The sequence below is a fragment of the Phascolarctos cinereus genome, unplaced genomic scaffold, assembly GCF_003287225.1.
Source record: "Phascolarctos cinereus isolate Bilbo 61053 unplaced genomic scaffold, phaCin_HiC Scaffold_1;HRSCAF=81, whole genome shotgun sequence".
Lineage (NCBI taxonomy): Eukaryota > Metazoa > Chordata > Mammalia > Diprotodontia > Phascolarctidae > Phascolarctos > Phascolarctos cinereus.
Window position 1 is genome coordinate 103,869,605 of NW_027555514.1, and position 16,304 is coordinate 103,885,908.

The 16,304-nt window shown below is 38.8% G+C and overlaps 1 protein-coding gene across 1 annotated transcript in view; it reads left to right on the top strand.

Moving 5' to 3' along the window:
- Nucleotides 1-423: 423 nt before the first annotated feature.
- Nucleotides 424-16,304, top strand: part of HIPK2 (homeodomain interacting protein kinase 2) — a 258,216-nt gene continuing 242,335 nt past the window's right edge. Inside the window, exon 1 of the mRNA XM_020998088.2 lies at nt 424-642. Within this exon, the coding sequence (XP_020853747.1) occupies nt 624-642 (19 nt within the window). The 5' untranslated portion in view covers nt 424-623. The remainder of the gene's footprint in view (nt 643-16,304) is intronic.

Here is a 16,304-nt window from a genome sequence, read left to right on the forward strand (position 1 = left end):
TCCCCCTCGCTCTGTTCTCCTCCTCCTCCTCTCTCCTCTCCTCTCTCTCCTCCAATGCAACTTTTGCCGAACCCCCCGACACACACAGACATGTTGAGCTGAGAGCACGGGAGATTGGTCGCGCACCCTCCCCCCTTCCCTCCCCCCTCCCTCTTTCCCCCAGCCCCCCAACGCGAACCCACCTCGGGGGGGCCCCCGCGGCCGCCAGCCTCCCGTGGGCCTGCCCGTCGCCGCCGCCCGCCCGGCCGCCCGCCCCGGGCCTTTATTTATTGATTATTTATTCTCCTTTTCAAAGAGGGAGAGAGAGTGAGGACTAGGCGCCCCCCCACCCCGTCCGGCCCGGCCCCCCTCCACCTCCGCCCCCCCCACCGGCCCGCGCCGCTTTGCATGGCCAGGATCAAGGGGGCGGCCGGCCTGCCCCCCGCCCCTCCCCCCCTCCCCGGAGAAGCGAGGCGGTGATGCGGGAGCGGGCGGCCCCGGCGGCGGCGGCGGCGGCGGCGCGGAGAGCCCGAGCGGACGAGACCCAGGCTCAAGATGGCAGATTCCGACTGAGTTTGGGGGGGCCGACGTCTCGCTTCGCTTTCTCCTTTCCGTTGCCATGAATAACGGACATCCTGGCCCCGATGGCCCCCATGTACGAAGGTAAGCGGGCGCCCACTCCGGCCTCTCTGCCACCCCCTCACCATTCTCCACCCCCCCCCCGGCCACCGGTTCCCCGACTCGCTTCTCTCCTTCCGCGGCTCCCCCATCCTCGTCCTGGGATCACGCCCCCTCCCCCACCGTGTCCTGTCTGTGCTCCCCCCTTCCGTGTCCGCGAGCCCCCCATAAGTCTGCGCCCTCTATCTGTCCGAGAGCCCCCCTGATCTGGTCACGCTCCCCATCTGTCCGAGCGCCCCCTGATCCGCTCACGGTCCCCATCTGTCCCAGCGCCCCCCTGACATGCTCACGCACCCCTGTCTGTCCGATTGCCCCCCGATCTGCTCACGCTCCTCATCTGTTCGAGCGCCCCCCTTATCTGCTTACGCGTCCCCATCTGTCCTAGCGCCCCCTTATATGCTCGCGCCCCAATCTGTCCGAGCGCCCCCTGATCTGCTCACGCGCCCCTCATCCGTCCTAGCGCCCCCTTATCTGCCCCCGCTCCCCCCATCTGCCCGCACGGCCCCCTCCACATCTCATTCAACTGCTTTACATGCCCCCGCTCCCCCCAACACACACGCCCCTTCACCTCCTCCGGTCCCTTTAATAGCTCTTCAACCCCTAACCCCAACGCACCCCCCCCTTCTCCCTCCCCATCCCAACCTAGATATGGACCAAGACCTGAAATTCAACCTGATTTTATTTCTAAGGTGGTGGTGGGGGGTGTGCTGCTTCAAAGGAAAGGAGATTTATGGCTGTGTTTTTATTTATTATTTCTGATAAATAAAGGTGATATGGTTTGGCCCTCATCCCCCTAAATTTCCTTGAGAATGATCTTTTCACTGGTTTATTCTTCTCTTAACCCGTCCCCCCACCTCCGGTTCCCAGCTAGGCTTCGTCACCTCTTTCTGTCCCATGCCCCCCCTCCCTTTTTTCCCTGCTTGCTTGAGTTCCACATTTTAGGTGGGGGGAGGTGGGGGGTGCTTACAGAGCTGGATGGTGAAAGGGGGAGATAGGTGGGAAAAGTCCTGTTTCAGTTCCAGGCAGAACAATGAAATAGACCAGAATCTCCCTGCATTAGCGTGTGTAAGAGAAAATGTAGTTAGCATTTTCGAGCGGGGTGGTTGGTGTAGACCTATATCTTAATCAGGTCTAGGTAAAACTGCGTTGTGCACCTCCTCCAACGCTGGGTCATTCACGGATTAACTGTTTTGAGGAGGAAAGAAAGGGTATGGGGGAAATTGTAAAACGAAGAAATATATCTCTGTTTTCCTTCTCTTTCTCTTTTTTCCCCCTTTATCTTCAGTCAGTTCTTTCACCTTCCAGCCGGAAATCAGAGGAGAATCAACTTAGTTTTTCCCCACTTGTGTCTGTGTTTTAAGATATGTGTAGAATTAATTTAAATAAAATTGTGCTGGGTTCTAAACCATTTTATAGTGTTAATATTTTTTTTCTTATTACATTCTTGTGGAACAACAGCAATATAGATTTGGCAAAAATCCATCCTGCTGTACTTCTTTTTCTTAAGATATAGTGGCAAATGAGGGGGTTAAAGGGGTATGCAAGCCAGAGGAAAGACAAGAAAAGAAATTTTAATCCTTTATGTAAATCCAGGGGATAGTCATCGTGAGGGTAACAGGGAAAGCATTAATACTTTTATCTCTGCTCTGAGAGGCTGATTAAAAAAAAAACTTATCTGAAAAGAAAATCTGTTATTAGTTCTAGGACTCTAAATGAACTAGGTTTCTGGATGGAATAAAGTTGCCAGTCAGGCTCTGGATAACAAGGCTGTAAATAACCTATGGACTGTAAATATTTTTTTTCAGACTCTCTTAGAAACAAAGGGGCTGTTTAGAAGGCAACACACAGAGAGATGTTATTCCAGGGGCTTTCCTCTTTGATTCTGAAGAACACAAGGTCCATTTAGTCCTTTGAAAAACAAAACAAAATTTCTGATCATGCTGTAAAACAGAATTGAATATCCCACGAGGATATGTGGACAATCTATGAAGATGCCATGTACAGTATTTATTGTTAACCTGTATTTATGGAAAAGGGGCCACAGTCAATGCTAGAATTGTCTGGAGTGTTAAAATGAAACAATTTTCTCTTTATTAAGTACCTCCTTGAGACTCCCTCTGCTGGACACTCAGGGTGAGCATTAGAGAAGGGACTTGTCATTGAATTTAAAATTGTAAAAAACAGACTGTGTATGTATATTAGGATATGTTTTGCCAACCTTTCACTAAAAAAATAATTTTTGTGACAAAATAAGGCGCTCGGGAAGTGGAAAAACTATTTTAAGTACAGTGAAAAGCTGGCTTCCTCATTTTTGCCAAGGTATTTGTGAACCAACCTGTGTCTCTCAGCTGTTCTCATGATGTAGTCATATTTATGTTCATTGGCCATTTGCTCCTGACTAAGCATCCCTCCGATATTGCCTTTAATGAATCTCAAGGTGAGCCTAACAATTTTAGTTTGGAGGGAAAGATGGGTGGGAGAGAATTTCTTTACTGTCCCAGTGTACCTACTTGCCTTAAGTCCTGACATGTCATCTTTTGTTGTTTCAACTCTGTTTCCTATAAACCATATCTATGCTCATCCTTCATTGCTAAAGTAATTCAATGCATTTTTTTTTTCTACAGCAAGTTTCTTCCTGTATTATTAGAGTGACTATTTAACTTCCATTCAAATCTCTTTCTTCCTGTACTCCTCTACTAGTTTGTCCTAGTTCGAGATCATTCTGCTAGAAAGTCCAGGGCTTGGTCTTTGTGAAAGAGACTGTCAGTAGTGCTGGATTATGCAATGATTCTTTAACGGGGACAGATGTCTACTATAGTCAGGGATTATGTATCAATAGTGCTTATGTTTACTTCTGGCTTAATGCTTCCAGGTCTCCAAAAATGGATTGTAGCCTCCTTTTTCTCCTGGATATGTCGATTGGAGTCAGTAAACCTGATTATTATTCCTTCATAAGAAAATATTACTCTTTTTCGTGGTTTCTCCCATTGGTTCTAATTCTTCTTTACAACGTGGCTAATGTGAAAATAGGTTTAATATGAATGTATATGTTGAGCCTGTATCAATTTACATACCTTCTTGGGGTGGGAAGGAGGGGAGAGATGGGGAGAAAATTTGGAACTCAAAATCTTATGGAAGTGAATGTTGAAAACTAAAAATAAATAAATTTATTAAAATAAAAATATTACTTACATATGTGTCTTAAACAGGATTAAAAAAAATTTTTTTTGAAAAGTGATTCCTAATGTGCTTGGATCACATTAGACATTGAGTCTGAACATAGTATTCTGAGAAACAGTGACTTGGCATACATAGGCTTTTCAAGCAGGAATTCATCAGTGACTATACCTTTTATTGGTTGGTCTTTTCATTTTTTAAATTACAGTGAAGCTTCCTTGGTTTGGAAACAGTGGGAAGGAAGGCCAATTTGAATTAGTGAAAAGTGTGAGTTGTAGCATGTTTAGAAAGAAATGAAATTATATTACTTTCAGTTATCTTCAATAGTAGGAGCTAATAATGGCTAAGAAAGTGTTCCAAGTAGAGGTCTTATTGGATTTACTTTAAAGATAGCTAAGACTAGCCTATAAATAGAACTGTTTTGTGAATTATTGCTGATGAAATAGTTAAAATATTTGAAAGCAGATTATGTTCTTAAATTTCTTTCATACTCTTTCTCCTTATTCCACCTCCTCCCCTCTATTTTATTTACACACTTAGCCAACCTTTTGAAAAATATTTAGATGTACTTCTAGTTGGGTAAACATCAGTAGAGCCCAGGTCTAAATTATCATGAGTTCTGAATTGCTGAGGTCCAAATTTCAAATTAATTAGGATTTAGTGGACTTTAAATGTGACTTTCTTGAAAGCACAGACTTATGTGAAGGGAAGTCTCTGAACAAAACTTCAAAAAAGGAGATGCGGAAACATATTAAATTTGAAGAAGTCTCAAGAAAAAGTTTTAGATCCGTCTTGCATTAAAGGGAACTGAGAGGATAATTTTTCTATGTTTTAATTACTTTTCTTCTATTAATTCCTTAGAACATATTAAAAATATGCAGGTTTAAAAATGTTTTCCTTCTCAGCACTTTCTCTTTCATTTCATTCTCCTTGGGCAGTGAAACTATCAGAAACTAATTTCATTTTTGTTCTAAAACTGTTCTGTACTCCACAAAATAAAAACTCCCAAGTATTTTGAAATCAGTAATAATATTTAAGTTGTGAATCATCCTGATTCTCCACTTATATCTTTGGAATGTGCAAAATTGCACTCACATAAAAGACAAATACCTTTTTTTGTATTACCTTTCCAGGTTCTCTTATTGAAACTGAGCTTATGCTGATCAGTATTATTCAGAGAATCATTCTCCCGTAGCAGCTGGCTTCAACAAGTTTTTTTTTTTTGTTTTTTGTTTTGCACCTTAAGAGTAGCATTGAACACATCAGAGTAGGAATGGCATAATAAATAGCCAGGCTTTGAGTCAGAAGGACCTGGGTCTAAGTCCTCTCCTGCTTCTAGCAAATGCTAGGTGTGTGACTGTGGACAAGTCACTTAACTTTTCAGCTTCCCTGGCAACTTTCTCTTTCCTTTCTTTCTTTCTTTCCTTTCTTTCTTTTATCTTCTTTCTTTCTTTCTTTCTTTCTTTCTTTCTTTCTTTCTCTCTCTCTCTCTCTCTCTCTCTCTCTCTCTCTCTCTCTCTCTCTCTCTCTCTCTTCCTTTTTCTCTCTCTCTCTCTTTCTCTCTCATCATAGGACCTTAAAATTGGAATCCCTCAGAGGTCATCTAGTCTTCAGCTCCTCAGAGCACGAAACCTGGCCATCACATCCCCTTTAAGTGGTTTCTGATGTCCTCCAGGGACATCACTACTCCCTTAGGCAGCCTATTTCATTTTTAGACAGCTCAAGTTGTAAGGAAATTTTTCCTTAGGTTAAAGTCTCCCCACAGCTGAAACCTGCTTCTCTTGGGAAAGTACCTGTAGGCATGTTGTTTGTGCAAGGCTTTTCTCTTAAACATGGCAATAGGACCTATAAATAGTGACCCAAGTCATCATTGTGCCATCTTTTTCAGCACCGATCCTTGAAGGATATCCCTGTTTAAGTTTAGACACATTTTCTCCTTGAACCACAGTCTAGAGCAGGGGTGGGGAACCTTCAGTCTCGAGGCCACTTGTGTCCCTCTAGGTCCTCAAGTGTGATCCTTTGACTGAATCCAAACTTCACAGGACAAATCCCCTTAATAAAAGGATTTGTTCTGTAAAACTTGGACTCAGTCAAAAGGTCTCACCCAAGGACCTAGACGGCCACATGTGGCCTCAAGGCCACAGGTTCCCAATCCTTGGTCTAGAGAATCAGGTTGATTATACCTTAAACCTAAACTTTCCTATAGAACTAAGATTTGGTGCTATACTTGTTGCTTCTGATACCCTTTAATGGTATATTGCTGGTTTTTTTTTTTATCTTTGCTCCCGTAACAAAAATAATACATTATTTCATTTGATACAATACCCTTATAATATAGGTGCTGTTGTTACTTCCATTTTACAGATGAGCAAACTGAGGCTTAGAAAGGTTATGACTAGCCTAGGGCCCAATAGCTGTTAAATGCCTAAGAGGGGATTTGGACACAGGTCTGCTTACCTATACTGCTTTCTCTTTGCTTAAGAAGCTTGTTTAGTATGGAACATAAGAAGAAATGATGGTAAAGAAGGTCATATACATACAGTATTAGCTTTTTTAGACTAATATATAGATTTTAAAAATTATTTTTCTTATGTTAATATAAACCTTGCCTGTGGTGGCGGCATAGCTTTACAATGAAATTTCAGCATGTAACTTATTGGTTACCAGAGCAGAATAAACATTAAAGCCAGCAGATTGTTTCTGAATTCTTGAATAGGTCTGGAGCTATCATTCATTCATTTATTCATAAATCAACCATTTATTAAATGCCTCTTTGGTGCAAAGAAGTGCTAGGTTCTGGAGAAGTTATGAGATGGTACCTTTCCTCATGGAGTTTGTCATCTAGCAGTCTTCTCCGTTGTGGTACCAGCCTTGTCCTCATAGGCGATTCCACCTTGAAGATCAAGAACTTAACACCTCTCTCTACACTTTGGCATAAAGGCTAGAGAGCTGGCCTTGGGGTCAGGAGGATCTGGCTCCGAACACATAATTGGCAGGCAGAATGACCATGTAATTCCTCTGGGGTCCCAGAAACTCTAAAAGACTTTAAGTGCCAGTCTGAATTGGTAAAGGGAATTTCCTTTACTGATGAAATCGCAGGTCTAGACCAAAATTTTTCTTAAAAAATTTAACCTAGGGCATAGGAAAGCTATTTTTATACAAAGGAAAACTAGAATCATAGAATCTTTGAGTTGGAAGTAGTACTACACTTTTGTGTAATTATTTAAGGTTTGCAAAACATTTTTCCCACCATAGATATTGCAAGTATCATTGTCCCCATGTTGCAGATGAGGAGACTGAAACTCAGCTTAGTTAAGTGACTTATCTAATGTTGCAAAGTATCAGAGCTATGATTTAAATCCAGGTCTCCCAAATCCAGTGCTACCTAAGTTACCTATGAATTCAACAAAAATGTATTGTGTCTAGCATACATAAAACAATTTGCTGGAGATAACAAATTTAAGCTCCCAGCAGAGTAAGGGAGGTAAGACACCAAGGCCCATGCATATAGTTAAGTCCATTGAAGAATGCTGAAGAAAGTTCTTTTTGAGGTTTGAAGGTAATATTAGTACTAGTTGAGAAATGCTTCATGGATGAGGTTGGGCTTTGAAGAATGAGTAAAAAAGAGGGAGAGGAGGACATTCCCACCTGGATTATATAACTAGTGCAACTTTACCTTGATCAGGTTGCTGGTGTTTTGTTATCTATCCCAAACCTTTGATGTTTATGTCAAGAACAGCCAGTCTTTCCATAACATGTCCCTGGTGTTTCTGTTAGATCACTTTGGGCTGGATAAATCTTGAATGTGACCCAGTGTAGTATTGCCAGTGAGAATCTTAATCTTGTTTTCAGTACATGAACATTATAGGCCAGGTTCAATATGTTCACAGATGAATACTATATAACTAGTGTAGAAGAAGTCACACTGTCCATAGCCCATGCTGCCTGACTGACTATAAGCTTCAGGTAATCTTCTGCTGTTTTCAATGGTATAATTTAAAGCCATCCACTAATATTAATTGGATATCTATCTACGCTATGCAGAGCACTGACAGTGTTTACAAAGGAAAGAGAAAACTCAGTCCCTATGCCTAAATAGCATAGAAGTTTATGACTAGAAAAGGACCTTAGTAGATACCTAGTCCTCTGAGACCATTAGGCAGGTACAATTCAATTAGCAAACAGTTTTTATGAATGGATGGATGGACTGTGACAAATCAGTGTTATCTTTTTTTGAAGATCTTCAGGAATGGAGACTCTCTAGATACTCTTGATCATCCATTCCAGTATTATATTAAATAGGCAAGAAGTTCCTAGATCTACCTGAAATAGCACCTGCTATGTTTCAAATCCATTTCCTATAGTTTAATTCTTTCTTTTAAAACTTTATGGGCCTTTTAGCATTTCCCTCAGCCTTTTCTCACAAAATCTATTTTCTAGCCTTTTAATCATCACTCACTATTTTCTGAATACTTTCTCCAGTTTCTCCATATCCATTTGAAATGGTAGTAGCCCAAACTGCAACAGTTCCTGGATAATAGTCTTTGCAGTACAGCTTGCATGGGAAGAATTACTTCCCAACACTTGCATATCATACTCTTCTTAATAGCTCTCAAAAATATTATTAGCCTTTTTTGGAGCAGTAGCCCTTCATTGCTGACTCATGTTCAGTTTGTGGTGATTATGACCCTGAGCCTTTTTCCCCTTACTTATAACTCCCTCATTTTGTAGTTGTTTTATTGACTTATTCTCCTTAAGTGAGCTACTTTGTACTTGACCCTGTTGGTCATTTTGAATTTTAATTCTACCTTTCCAAGTATTAGGAATGTTATTAATGTAGTACAATCAGTAAATCTGATCAGTATTATCCTGATAGCATCATCTCAGTCATCAATACAACTGTTATATAGAACAGGCCCAAGGAATGTCTCCTTGTGTGTATTTTCCTGAGGTTATTGAATAATAATAATTTCTATGATTTATTCACTTTAATGTTTACAAAGCACTTTTCTTTACAACAACTCATGAGGTAGGTAGTACAAAGATTATTCACCTTTTACAGATGAGGAAACTGAATTCAAGAGAAGTTAAGTGACTTGCCTCAGGTTACCCAGCTAGGAAGTATGACAGCCAGGACTGGACTCCAGGTTTTCTGGATCCAAAGTTAGTGCCCTTTTCACCACACCACGAAGCTTTTCATGATTCTGAATCATAATATAATGGGGCAGACGTTGGAAAGGTGTAATATGTAAGAATAATAGTGCTTCACTTATCTGGAGGTTTTATTTCCTATATCCCCAATCTTCTGGAAAAGTGCTTAATAAAGAAACATTTAAAAAATGTGTAAGCTTTAAGTGGGATTAAAAATAGCTGAGTAACTGAAAATTGTACATGATTTGGTTGGTTTCCTTATCAGAAGGAGAAGAAATCTGAACTAACTGATGATGACTGTAAATTCAAGCCTCGTTGGTGTAAAACCTGAGAACCATAGGGAAGTAACACTGAAAAAAGGCGCGAGAGCTAACAGAGAAGGAAAAAGAAAAGTGAAAAGAAAATACAAGGGTGACAAACTGTAGAAGCAGTGGTGGAGATTACAATAAATAACAACTGACATTTATGTAGTGCTTTAAGGTTTACAAAATGCGACATTTATTTATTTCATTTTCACAATAATCCTTTGAAACAGTACCTAAGAATTTTATAAATGAGGAAACTGAGACCCAAGAGAGTTGAAACCATTTGCCCATAGTTATGTATCTGGTAAGGAAAGGACCTGGGACTCAAAATATCTCATTTGACTCTAAATCTAGAAATCTTTTTTCCTACACCACACTGTTTTTTAACATAGGACTTTTCTTGCCACTGTTACTGCCTGCTACTCAATTCCATCATTACTATTTCTGATCGAGAAGGTTGGAAGGGACCTTGGAACTCACCTAGTTCATCCTTCTAGATTAGAAAAAGTGATGATGGTGTTGAATAGACAGTGGCAGTGGTGAGGAAAATCAATGGGGAAAACCTTTGACCCCAAGAATTATAACCAAACAGCCCCATAAACTTAGGGGGCCTCAGAGGGCATCACTGTATTTTGGTAGTGCTGCACTGGGTGCTACCAGCTGGTATATAGTCCATATTTGCCATAGGACAATGGGCAAGCTATGCTGTGATATAGTAGGTTACAGTGGTTTGTATCATAGCGTATAAAGAAGGAATGTAACAAAGCTAAATGTACTATAGAAATCATAAGGATTCCAAAAGGTAGAGGTCAGAAGCAAGAAGAAAGTTTTGTTAATGTTGGAAGATCTGTATATGACTTGAAAAGGTGAGCATAGGAAAATGTGATAGATTAGTAAAGAGTTCATTAATATTTTAAAAAATCAAGCCTCAGAAAGGACAGTTGGTAAAATGTTTTGCAGATTTGAAGTCAGCTAAAATTGATGAATGGTTCTATGTATATGGGAAAATTAGTTATAGATAAATGTTCTGAATAAAAGATCATAGGGTTTCCTAGTTTGCGCCCAATGCTAGCTGAAGAGGCAAAAGATGTTTATAGTAAATGTGTATAGGAGTCTTATGGATCTTTTGATTGGTGGCTTTTGTATTTCCAACTAAGATCTTAGAACCACAAGACTTAGAACTGGAAGAAACCTTAAAGATTATTGCACAGAACAGGAAAATGAGAATAAGTCAGTTACTGAAGGCAGGGCAATAGAAACCTAGGCCGAACTGGTGGAAGAAAAAAATAGTAAAGAATGAGGCTGCACAGAGGTGTGTGACTTTTAAAGATAATATTTCTGAACGTAATCTATCCTTTGAATAGTTTTACAATGCAGATGAAGTGGATCTATGGATGACACTTGCTGAACTCTACCCTTGCAAGGACTACTAAATCAAGTGTTGCCACATTTAAATGGGATAAAGACAGCTTGACTATTCTTGCCAGTATTAATGCTTCAGGTTCCCACAAAACAAAACCCTTTGGGATCTGAACATTTAATCATTCTAGAGTGTTAAAAGTGTCTCACATTTACCTGTTATTTACAAAATGTGAGCTAATATATTGATGGAAAATCTTTTTTTCTGAAATAGCGCTATCTTCTCTTAGAGAAGAATCTATTCCCAACCGCAGATGTGTTGGAGGAGTGTAAAGCTATTTCATTTCTAGTCAATCATAGAGCTCATCCTGAGGAAGTTAGTGGTTGGTAACATTTTTACTACCTTCCCGATTTCCATTGTTACCTTGTTAATTTATGACTGATTATCAGAATATGAATGGTTATTAGAGAAGAGATTTCATGAGGAAATTGATATATCATAAAGTACCACACATAGTTTTTAGCATTATTATATTATAAATGCAATTTCTAAATGCATTCAAACACTGGGCTTGGAAAAATTGTGGCCTGTTTGCAGATGTATCATCCTCTAATTTGTGGGCTTATGAGTAAATTCTTCCTAAAATACCAAAACAGATTATTGAAATACTCCAGGATACTCCTTTGTATCCCATCCACAAACTTAATGAAAATGCCAAGAAGAATGAATTGAAGCTGATAAGGGGTGCATTGTGTTAATGATGTAGAAATAATATTCTGAACAAATAATATTCTGAACAATTCATGTTTTGAATGTTACTGACAAGTTAGAAGAAACTATAAATAGAAATAATGAATAAATAGAAAATCATCTCACTCAAAAATGAGGGTGAGAAAACTACTTGGAAAAAATCTGCTTCAGACTTTTGATTTATAGAAAAACAGTCATGTTTTACTGCTCTGGAGGTCATACAGAAGCACATTCTTTTTACCTTTTTGAGAGGGGGCAAAACTCCCAAAGGCAAACTGGAATCAAGAACTTTTTTTTTGAGAAAGTAAGTTCTAGGGACAAGTCTTAGGATCCAGATCCATTCTATGCCTCTGTACAGCTTGGTATAGTTGTTGATAATCATAATGATGACCCATAGTCATGTTAAATATGTTGTGTCCATTATATTCTTTACTGAGGGAATAAATTGTTTAACACATGTTAGAAAAATTTTCATTAACTAAAACAAGCAGCTGTTTAAAAAAACAATACCAAACTAAATGCCTAAAGGATTAAACTTCAGATATCAGGAAAATTCATTTATGTGGAATGTTTTGTTCCTGATGATGCTCAAAAAATGGGTTGTTAATGTGTATAGAAGTAGAAATAATAGGAGTAGGGAGCCTAATTCTCCTGCTCTGACATGAAGGTGAGGGAAAGCCATAAAAAATGTGTATGTGTGTGTGTGTAATAAGTAGATTTACTTGGTAGTTAGGAGATAAGAATACTTAAATCACTTTAATTTGTTGGTAGAATGGTCTAGAATTTTCACGTAAATCAAGAGGAATTTGTTTTTTGTTTTTGTGTTTTTAAAGGAGACTGGCAGGATTAAAATGATACTTGAAGGTGATTGTTACTGCAGTATTAGAACATCTGGGATAATGAGGTTAGAGACTTGGGAAGCTAACTATGCCATCATACCAATTGATTTGTAAAGACTTTTTTTAAAAAATTGTGTCAAAATGAATTAGAAAATTTCACATGAAGTATGTGTGTGTGTATGCACGTATGTATGCACTATATTCCCCTAAGATATGACTTTACAAGGCTTGTAACTACCAGCTGGAGCTACAGGCTAATGATTAACATAGGGCTTGCTTAGTTCATTTTTTCCCCCTTTAACAATAAGGAAAATGTATAGAAAAGAAAGACAGTAAAATTGAAAATGATCTCTAGAGTTCTACATCCGAAGAAGACACCACCTAACTTATTCTCCTTCTGAATATTCTAGGAAAAGAGCCCACAAACATCCTCAGTTCCAGTGTTTCAAAACCTTTCTGTTAGGAAGCTTTTGGTTCATGTTGTCAAAGTTCAGTGGAGATCAGTTGTTAAGCACAGGAAGGAAACCAACACCATAGGAGGAGTATTTAGTTATTAAGTGAATGCTTTGGGAGACTGATTTTCCAATGTCGACTTTTTATTTATAATTTTACTGTTCATGTGAACTAGAGGAGCTTCCATGATTCCCAGACCTAGCATTTTCTCTCTTAATATTTATAACATTGTATCTGCCCAGTGCTTTTCTAAAGCCTCTTTGGAATAACTATAGCAGGGATGACTGACCTTTTCTTTTAAGACACGCACACAGAGATACCAACGTAATACATAAAAACATGAGCTTTCAGACCAGTAAAGCAAAAATAAACAGGACACTGGAGAAACTGGTGCAGTGATGACTTGATTTCACTTCCTGTTAATAATATAACTAGCATCCTGTGGTTGCTTCATTAACCTCAGTTCCTTTCCCTCTCCTCTGACCTTGTTTAATATGATTACTATATACATATGTTGTATAACTGGATGAGACTGACTTATTTTTACAGTTTGCTAGAATAGCTCAGTAAGCAGTTGGAATACTCTTATTCATAAGCTAACATAGGTTACAGGGAGTCAAACTAGCTAGTTGAGATATTGTGGTGTGACTGTTACAGGTACAATTTCTTTCATGTCTTTTTGTATATTAGGGAGTAAGAAGAATTTTTTAAGACAAATATTATCTCATTTGATCCTCACACACCTTGGGATGTAGAAGCTTTTATTATCCCCACTTTACAGTTGAGGAAAATGAGGCAAACAGGAGTTTAAATGACCTTCACACAGCTAGTAAGTGCTTGAAGCTGGACTTGAATTGAGGTCTTCCTGACTCTGAGGCCAGTACGGTATACACTGTACCACTACCTGCCTTGAAGTATTACTAGGTGCCTGCCTTCTCCCTGCTGATGCATTCAGTGCTATTTCATCTACTAAGGCCTATAGCCTCTTACTGAGCTCTACCTCTCTGCTCCTTTGTGCTTGTATAACTGGATATGACCTTATTTTTGTATGTGCCTATAGGTATGTGAAAGTGTGGATATATCTTTATTGATATACATATATACACACTTGTCAGTTAAAAACAAAATGTTTTTATTTCCTCATGGAATGCTAATGCCTTTTAACAAGTTAGATTAAAACTACTTAAGCCAGGCTTAATTTTTTGTTGTCAAAAAGCCTAACTAAATCTAATTTACACTTTTTGGTAGAAAAACTTGAGAAAACTACCACAGGTTATATACATTTATAATATGTGTATGTATATATATGAATAAAGATATCACAAAATAGGAATGACAGCTTCTAATAGGGCTTTTTAATCTGGGGTATGTGAACTGTATATTGATATAATTGGTTTTCATTGTAATATTATATATTATATGCAATTAAAAACATCATTCTGAGAAGAGGTCCATAGGCTTCACTGCCAAAGGGAAACATATAAGACGTGACACAAAAAGGGTTGAGTCCTGTTCATTTTAGACAAAACTGATACAATCTTTGTAATAAATAGGTCCAAATAAACCGTGAATTTTATTTGGGGGCCAATATCATTGGGCTTCCAGAGGTTTGTAGGTTATTTAGAAATATTAAGGACAATGTAAGCCACGGGGAGTGTCATGTAATTAGGGAGGCAATGTGGTATAATGGAAAAGGGCAGGATCTAGAGTGAGAAAATCTGGGTTCAAGTCTTGACTCTACCTCTTACTCTCTGTAGGACTTGGGGCAAGTCACAACCTAAGACTCAGTTTCCTCATCTCTAAAATGGATTGTACAATACCTAAAGTCTTTTCTAGTTCTAAATCTGTGATACGGTGTCTAAAAGAGCACCTAATTTCAATAGTAAACTTTGTTGAACTACTATTGATAGTTCATCTCCCAGTGACTTCATAAGTATCTGGTTTAAATAAATTTAGTAGATAAAATAAATTATCCAGTTTTTAAAATGTAGTTATAAAAATTAATTTTTGAAAAAAAATGTTGGTAATGTTTTAGAATTTTAGTATTTCCTAAAAATGAAAAGCTATTTTTCACTTGTGAGCAATGTTTTAAGGTTTGATCAAAAAAGATAATTTTCTTGGTGGAAAAGTTGATTAAATTCAATTTTTATTTCAGTGATTTAAATGTAATTCACATCTTATATATTTAGTTTTAACCATTTGCTGAATATTTGCTGTGTAAAGGGCATTGTGCTTTGGCACTTGGCCCTTAAGAACTTTAAAGCCTAGCAGAGGAATAGACCTGCTTTCAGATAATTAAAATAAAAGTTAGAATGTAAAAATGGTCTTTTATAAAAGTGTATGAAAAGTTAAACAGAGAAATATGAGACTTTAAACAGGGATGGTTGAAGTCTAATTTCATCAGGTTAGAGATGTGAAGGGTGGCCGTTTCAGCCACGGGGAATGATGTATGCAAATATATTAAAATACAAGAGGACAGAATGTGATGAGTACTCTAATCTGCTGACACAGGTTAGCACCATCTCTGTAATTTTTAGTCTTAGAATTGTCTAAAGACTCCAGAAGTTAAGTGAATTGTCCAGGGTCACATAGCCAGTGTATGTCAGAGGTGGTATTTAAACTCAAATCTTACCGGCTTCAAGGCCAGTTCTCTATTTTCTATGGCACACTGCCTCTCATGATTCTGTGTGAAGGGAAGTGACATGTGCTAAGTAGCTGGAAAGTTTGGAGCCAGACTGCAGAAGGTTTGAGTGCCAAGCTGAAGACTTTGTATTTTATCCCATAAGAAGTAGGGAGCAAAAGAGGTTTTTTGAAAAGGAAAATGACATGGTCATATCTCTGGATTAGGAAAATTTCTTTGACAAGGGTGTGAAAGAAGAATTAGAAAAAGAATAGACTGGAGGCAGAGAAATTGTTAAAATAATCTAGGCAGGATGTAATGGCCTGAACTGGTGTAAGTGGAAGGGAGGGTATGCTTTCAAGAGATATTGTGGAGGAAGAATTGATAATCTAAGGAACTGACTGGATGTGGGAAGTGAGAAAGAGGAAAGGGTAAAAGATAGGAGCATAGGAGATGGAGCAGTTAGTTTCATCCACAGAAAGGGAGGTTGGGAGGAATAGTTTGGGGTAGAATATTAGTTTAATTTTGAATATGCTGAGTTTGTCATGCTTGGTATTATATATAGGTGGAGCTGTCTGTGGAGCTCAGGGGAGACAACAGTGCTATAGTTATAGATTTGGAAGTCACTTGTGATAATGAGGTCATGGAGAGTGATGCCAGGGAGAGAGAGTAGATTGGGAAAAGAGGAGAAGATAGAAGAATGTAGAGGGAGGTCCAGTTTATTGACGAGAAATGAGGAAGAATTGGTTGAGAGGGTACAACCAGAAAGGTAGGAAAAAAGCCATTAATGGCCAACATCAGGGAAGCTATGAGGTAATGAGATTATTAAGTAGAAGATCAACAGTCTCTGATACTGCAGCAAGAACAGGAATGAGTATTGAAAAGAGGTCATTGAATATGAAAATTGAAGATTCATTGCTGTCCTTGGAGAAAGTGGTTTCAGTAAGGTGGTGAGGAAAAAAAAGCTAAATTTCAGGTTTTTGATGAGCAAG